Raw genomic sequence first — 5591 nt, forward strand, 5'->3', positions numbered from 1 at the left:
AAGTGGACCCTTGCACGTAAATATGGAGGATCTGCTCCATACTTGGATCCCTCTCTCATCGCCACTATACCCTAACTAGTCGATTATTGGCTCAAGGGTATTTTGTTTTTTTTTTTTTTTTTTTTTTTCCTTCTTCATTGTTCTCGATCTCTTCCATGAACTTTTTACGGTTAGACGAGGAGACTGGGAGAGTTTACGTTCTCCACATAACACGGTTTCCATCCGCAGATTGCCTATTCACCATGGCAGTTGACTACCGGACGGTGCTCTGTAGCCCAACTGATATTTGCGTTTTATCTACACCGTTCATCCAATTTATCAGCTCATTTTTTTAGTGAGCCCAAAAATTAGGCGATCCAAATCTCAGGTGGACTGCACAACAAGAAACAGGATTGAGTTGTGGGGCCTACGCACCGACCATCAGCCATTGGCTGGTGGCAGGGGGAGTAGCCAAACTCTTTCCGTGTAATCATTCCAGTACAGATGACATGGACCAATTAAAATTGAGGCTACGAAAAATCCTGTGCAAGAAAGAGATGATCCGCACTCCTGAGTGAATACAATTGATCACTGCATTTGTGTTTTTTTCCTACATCTTCCCATCTCCAATACAGATAATGCAGAATCTCAGGGTATTTTGGTCATTTATCCTCTTCCATGCAGTCCTCCTCTCGTCCATCAACTCCTGCTCACCCTCGATATTTACATTGAAAAATGAGACCGATCGACTGGCATTGCTCGGATTCAAATACGGTATTTCTGAAGATCCTTACCGAGTCTTGAGTTCATGGAACGATTCTCTCCATTTCTGTCAATGGATGGGAGTCACGTGCAGTCGCCGCCATCATCAAAGGGTCACGAGCTTGAACCTCACGGAACACAGCTTGTTGGGCCATTTATCACCTCACATAGGAAATCTCTCTTTCCTTAGAAGAATCGATCTCTCCAACAACAAATTCCAGGGCCAGATCCCTCAAGAAATCGAACATCTGTTCCGGTTGCAGCATCTCAATCTGTCCGTAAATTCACTTCAAGGAGAGATTCCATCCAATCTGAGCCACTGTTCAAAACTCATAATCATTCACATCATGCAGAATCAGCTGGTAGGAGAACTTCCTGCCGATCTTGGCTCATTGTCAATGCTCATTGTCCTTTCTGTCTCAAAAAATGATCTGAGAGGAAGCATCCCACCTTCGTTGGGGAACCTTTCCTCTCTCACCACTCTTGATCTAACATATAACAATTTTGAAGGGCAAATTCCAAACCAGCTTGGTCAATTGGCAGGCATTATCAATTTTGCAATAAGTGCAAATCAGTTATCAGGTACGATTCCACCATCCATTTATAATCTCTCATCCATCCAAGTGTTTAGCGTGTCTGTTAACCGGCTACATGGAAGCATTCCCCCCAACCTAGGCCTTGCTTTTCCGCACCTGCGATGGATTTCTTTAGGAGGAAACCAATTCACTGGACCGATTCCAATTTCATTGTCCAATGCTTCAAGTCTCGAAAATTTTAATATATTTAACAACAGTTTTAGTGGACCTGTCCCTGCAAATATAGGAAGTCTTTCATCTCTTTACCGTTTCACTATTGGGATGAATCAGCTTGGAAGCAGGGAAGGTGATGACCTGAGCTTCCTCACTTCACTGACCAACTGCACCAATTTAGAAGTCATAGCTGCTTCTATTAATAATCTCTCTGGTCAGTTGCCTGGCTCCATTGCTAATCTCTCGACACAGCTAAATATTCTTTTTTTAAGAGACAACAAGATATTTGGAGTCATTCCCAAAGGAATTGAGAATCTCGTCAGCTTGTATGCCCTAAGTCTGAGAGAGAACTCCTTGAAGGGTACTCTTCCAGATGCTATTGGGAAGCTTAAGAAGTTGCAAGCCTTGGCTCTCAGTCGAAATAAATTTTCTGGGCAAATCCCACCTTCAATTGGCAACATCACTCGATTAAGTATTCTCTTCTTGGATGAAAATGATTTCCATGGAAGCATACCGTCGAGTTTTGGAAATTGGGGATTTTTGGAACAATTGTTCATTTCTCAAAACAAATTCAATGGTACCATACTCAAACAAGTTGGGGCAGTTAAAATCAACATGTCTCGTAACTCATTCACTGGGTCTCTCCTGCTGGAAGTTCATAACTTGGAAAATATTAGGGAAATGGATGTCTCAGAGAACAAACTATCAGGTGAAATTCCAGATACGTTGGGAATGTGTCAAAGCATGGAGTTGCTTTATATGCATGGCAACTTGTTTCAAGGAACCATTCCAGAGTCTCTAAAGAATTTAAAAGGTATCAAAGAGCTTGATCTTTCGCGCAATAACTTGTCTGGGCAGATTCCAAAGTATTTTGAAGAATTTCATTTCTTACAGTATTTGAATTTGTCGTTTAATAATTTCGAGGGTGAAGTGCCCAAAGGAAGGATCTTTAAAAATGCCAGCGCAATTTCAGTGGTTGGAAACAGCAAACTCTGTGGAGGTATACCAGAACTACAATTGCCAGGTTGCCCTAAGCAAGCTTCTAAGAAACAAGGAAAGCCTCTTGCTCCCAGATTAAAAGTCACAGTCATTACTGTGGTTTTATCTTTGTTTCTCCTGTCGTGTATCATTGCAGCTCTTTATTGGAGAAGAAATTCTCCAAAGAAAGCTTCTTCCCCATCTTCCACAGAGAATCAGTGGTTACAAGTTTCTTATGCCGATCTCCTTCAAGCAACAAATGGGTTTTCTTCAGCTAATTTAATTGGTGTGGGAAGTTTTGGTTCTGTATATAAAGGACTTCTAGAATGCTTTGAAACACTTGTTGCAGTGAAGGTACTCAACCTCCTACAGCAAGGATCTTTTAAGAGTTTTGCAGCTGAATGCGAAGCTTTAAGAAACATCCGACATCGAAATCTTGTCAAGATCTTAACGGTTTGCTCGAGCATTGATTTTAATGGCAATGATTTCAAAGCTCTAGTGTTTGAGTACATGTCTAATGGTAGCCTGGAGAAGTGGTTGCATCCAAATGTAGATGAACAACCTCAATTGAGGAATTTGAATCTTACACAAAGGCTGAATATAGCCATTGATGTGGCTTTGGCATTGGATTATCTTCATCATCATTGCCAAACACCAATTGTTCATCGGGACCTAAAACCAAGCAATGTTCTTCTCGATGATGACATGGTTGCCCATGTGGGTGACTTTGGTTTAGCAAGGTTCCTCTCTGAAGCTGCAGAAAGTTGCTCTCAAAATCAGACCGGCACATCTGGGATTAAGGGATCTATTGGGTATATTCCTCCAGGTAAGGATTTCAGTCCTCTTTCTTTTTATTTTTATTCATTTATCTTGCGAAATGATTGGTAATTTCCATATATTAATATTATGGTGAAGCTTGTTAAGAATGATGCGCATGAAAACAATCAAATCAATGGATATTTCTACATACATTACTGCACTCTTCATACATAGGACTAAATGCAATAATAACAGAATTAAACTCTTAATAGGGAAGAAGGCCAGAAAGATGGAAGAATGTGACAAATGTGAATTTAGTAGTGATGAGCTACAGTCAGTTACGAATTGAAAGTATGGATTTCTCTCTTGGGACCAAGTGGTCCCACTTGTCCCACTTATGATGAACAAAATAGAAGGAATGCCTGTTGATCATCCATGACTCAAAAATATAACTTTGAATGTTACAATTGAGATCATGCACTTTTGTGAATGGTGGTGATTATCCCATCAAACTGATTTAGTGGGCATCAGCAGTTCATGATAGACCTTCTTATCCAAGGGTAAACATTGATTAAATGTTGGGTAGATTGGCCTCACATTTATTTAGTGTGTGTGAAAACAGAGGATTCTTGTTCTATTTATAGGATACACATATAATTAATAAGGTATGAAGAATTGTTACCAGATTATTTCTCTAGCCGTGATAAAACTCTGTGAAAACAGAGGATTCTTGTTCTATTTATAGGATATTTTCTTAGAAGGACTATTTGTTGGGACAAACCATACACTCATAATACAAAGATTTAAGAAATATGTTTAGGCAAATTCCTTATTCTCAGATATTCTAAATTTTCAAAAAGACAGAAATGTTAATTATATAAATGAAATATTCCCTTTTTCTCCCTCTCAATATCTAACCACTATTTTTATCTTTCTTTAAATAGTTGCCTAACATTCAAATATGTGACATTTGTAAATGTTAGAGCACGGGATGGGCGGTAAGGTGTCCACACATGGAGATGTATACAGTTATGGCATCCTTCTACTCGAGATGATCACCGGAAAGCGGCCAACTGATGACATGTTTAAGGACAATCAGAGCCTTCATCACTTTGCAAAGTCGGCTTTTCCCGAACAAGTAATGGAGATAATAGATCCAAGACTTCTATCAGAAGATTCTGAAGCTATTCAAGACAGTAAAAATCATAATAATTTGAGAAATAGAATGCATGATTGCTTGGTTTCATTGGTCAGTGTTGGTGTATCGTGTTCTGCAGAATCGCCAAAGGAACGAATGAAGATGAGAGACGTTGTCATGGAAATGCATGCAATTAGAGATTTACATCTCGAGGTTGGGATTCACTGACAGAGACAAAATAAGTCCCTATTGTTAGGTGAGGGTTCGTCTTACCTCAATAACTACTAAGATTAGTAGTTACATTGAAGAAGATTCCCATATAAAATAAAACTGTTTGATATTTTTCTTAAGAAGTTACAGATATATATATATATATATATATTGTTCTGGTGTTGAATATACGGGAAGATGTGTTTTTTTTTTTTTTTTCCTTTTTTAAACGCCTTTGTTTAATCTTGTTTTAAACAGAGACTTTGTCGCAGATACAATTATTAGAATGGGTAAATAAAAGGGCCCAGGTGCTTCCCTGTCTATCATGGTTACGAGGATTGGACGTTTTAATTTAGTTACATGATTGCCACGTGTAGAAAATGAGTCTGTGTTAGGAACAGCAGGATTCAAGGTTCATCTTGTTTTTTCCACACTATTTTTGGGCGGGCTTCTTGATACATCGTGCAGTGTTGCCCAAAAGAGCGTACAAGCTGTTTTGAGCCCGGCCCACTATTTGTGGGCTTTAAATCTTTGATTTAGGCTGGCGTGAGCTTTGCATATACTCATTTGACCAAATCTGGGCTAAAATGCTTGGTCCAATTAGTGTATGGTTGGGCTTAGCCTAGAAATGCAGCTCCATTAGTGTTGGGGTTAGGCCCAGCCCATAAAACTGGCATGGAAAATGGGCCGAGCAACCCGATTTAGGTGCATTTGTAGCCTACATGAAGAGCAGGGCAGCCTGAATTTTTTGGGTCACAATTGGACCACTTGGCATCTCATCTGTAGAAACTTGTCTCTTCTTCATGTGAAACTATAATGTTTGCTCTTTTTACTGAAAATAATATTTTACGCAGGGAAGAGCATGAAGAGATAAAATAGAAAGATCACTGTCTTTCTCAAGTGAATAAGACCTTTGTTTTTTTTTAAAAAAAAAATTATTTATTTATTTTTAATGCACACACACCCTCACACACCATAGTGGGATTTCACCACCCATGGACACTCGAACACTTGAC

The 5591-nt window shown here is 39.3% G+C and overlaps 1 protein-coding gene across 2 annotated transcripts; it reads left to right on the forward strand.

Moving 5' to 3' along the window:
- The first annotated feature begins 595 nt into the window (after nucleotides 1-595).
- Nucleotides 596-4720, forward strand: LOC131235500 (probable LRR receptor-like serine/threonine-protein kinase At3g47570). 2 transcript variants are annotated; one of them, XM_058232686.1, is made up of 3 exons: nucleotides 596-3294; nucleotides 4211-4578; nucleotides 4655-4719. In XM_058232686.1, the coding sequence occupies exons 1-3, from the start codon at nucleotides 618-620 to the stop codon at nucleotides 4691-4693; spliced, it is 3084 nt and encodes a 1027-aa protein (XP_058088669.1). In that variant the 5' UTR covers nucleotides 596-617; the 3' UTR covers nucleotides 4694-4719. The 2 variants fall into 2 exon arrangements, with proteins under 2 accessions (XP_058088669.1, XP_058088670.1); XM_058232687.1 differs by having other exon boundaries at nucleotides 4211-4720.
- The last annotated feature ends 871 nt before the right edge of the window (nucleotides 4721-5591 follow it).

Source organism: Magnolia sinica, chromosome 19 (genome assembly GCF_029962835.1).
Source record: "Magnolia sinica isolate HGM2019 chromosome 19, MsV1, whole genome shotgun sequence".
NCBI classification, from domain to species: Eukaryota; Viridiplantae; Streptophyta; class Magnoliopsida; order Magnoliales; family Magnoliaceae; genus Magnolia; species Magnolia sinica.

Coding starts and splice junctions, on each gene's coding strand:
- LOC131235500 (XM_058232686.1), top strand. CDS start 618: ATGCAGAATCTCAGGGTATTTTGGTCATTTATCCTCTTCCATGCAGTC. Junction 3,295..4,210: donor TATTGGGTATATTCCTCCAG/GTAAGGATTTCA, acceptor TGTAAATGTTAG/AGCACGGGATGGGCGGTAAG. Junction 4,579..4,654: donor TTAGAGATTTACATCTCGAG/GTTGGGATTCAC, acceptor ATAACTACTAAG/ATTAGTAGTTACATTGAAGA.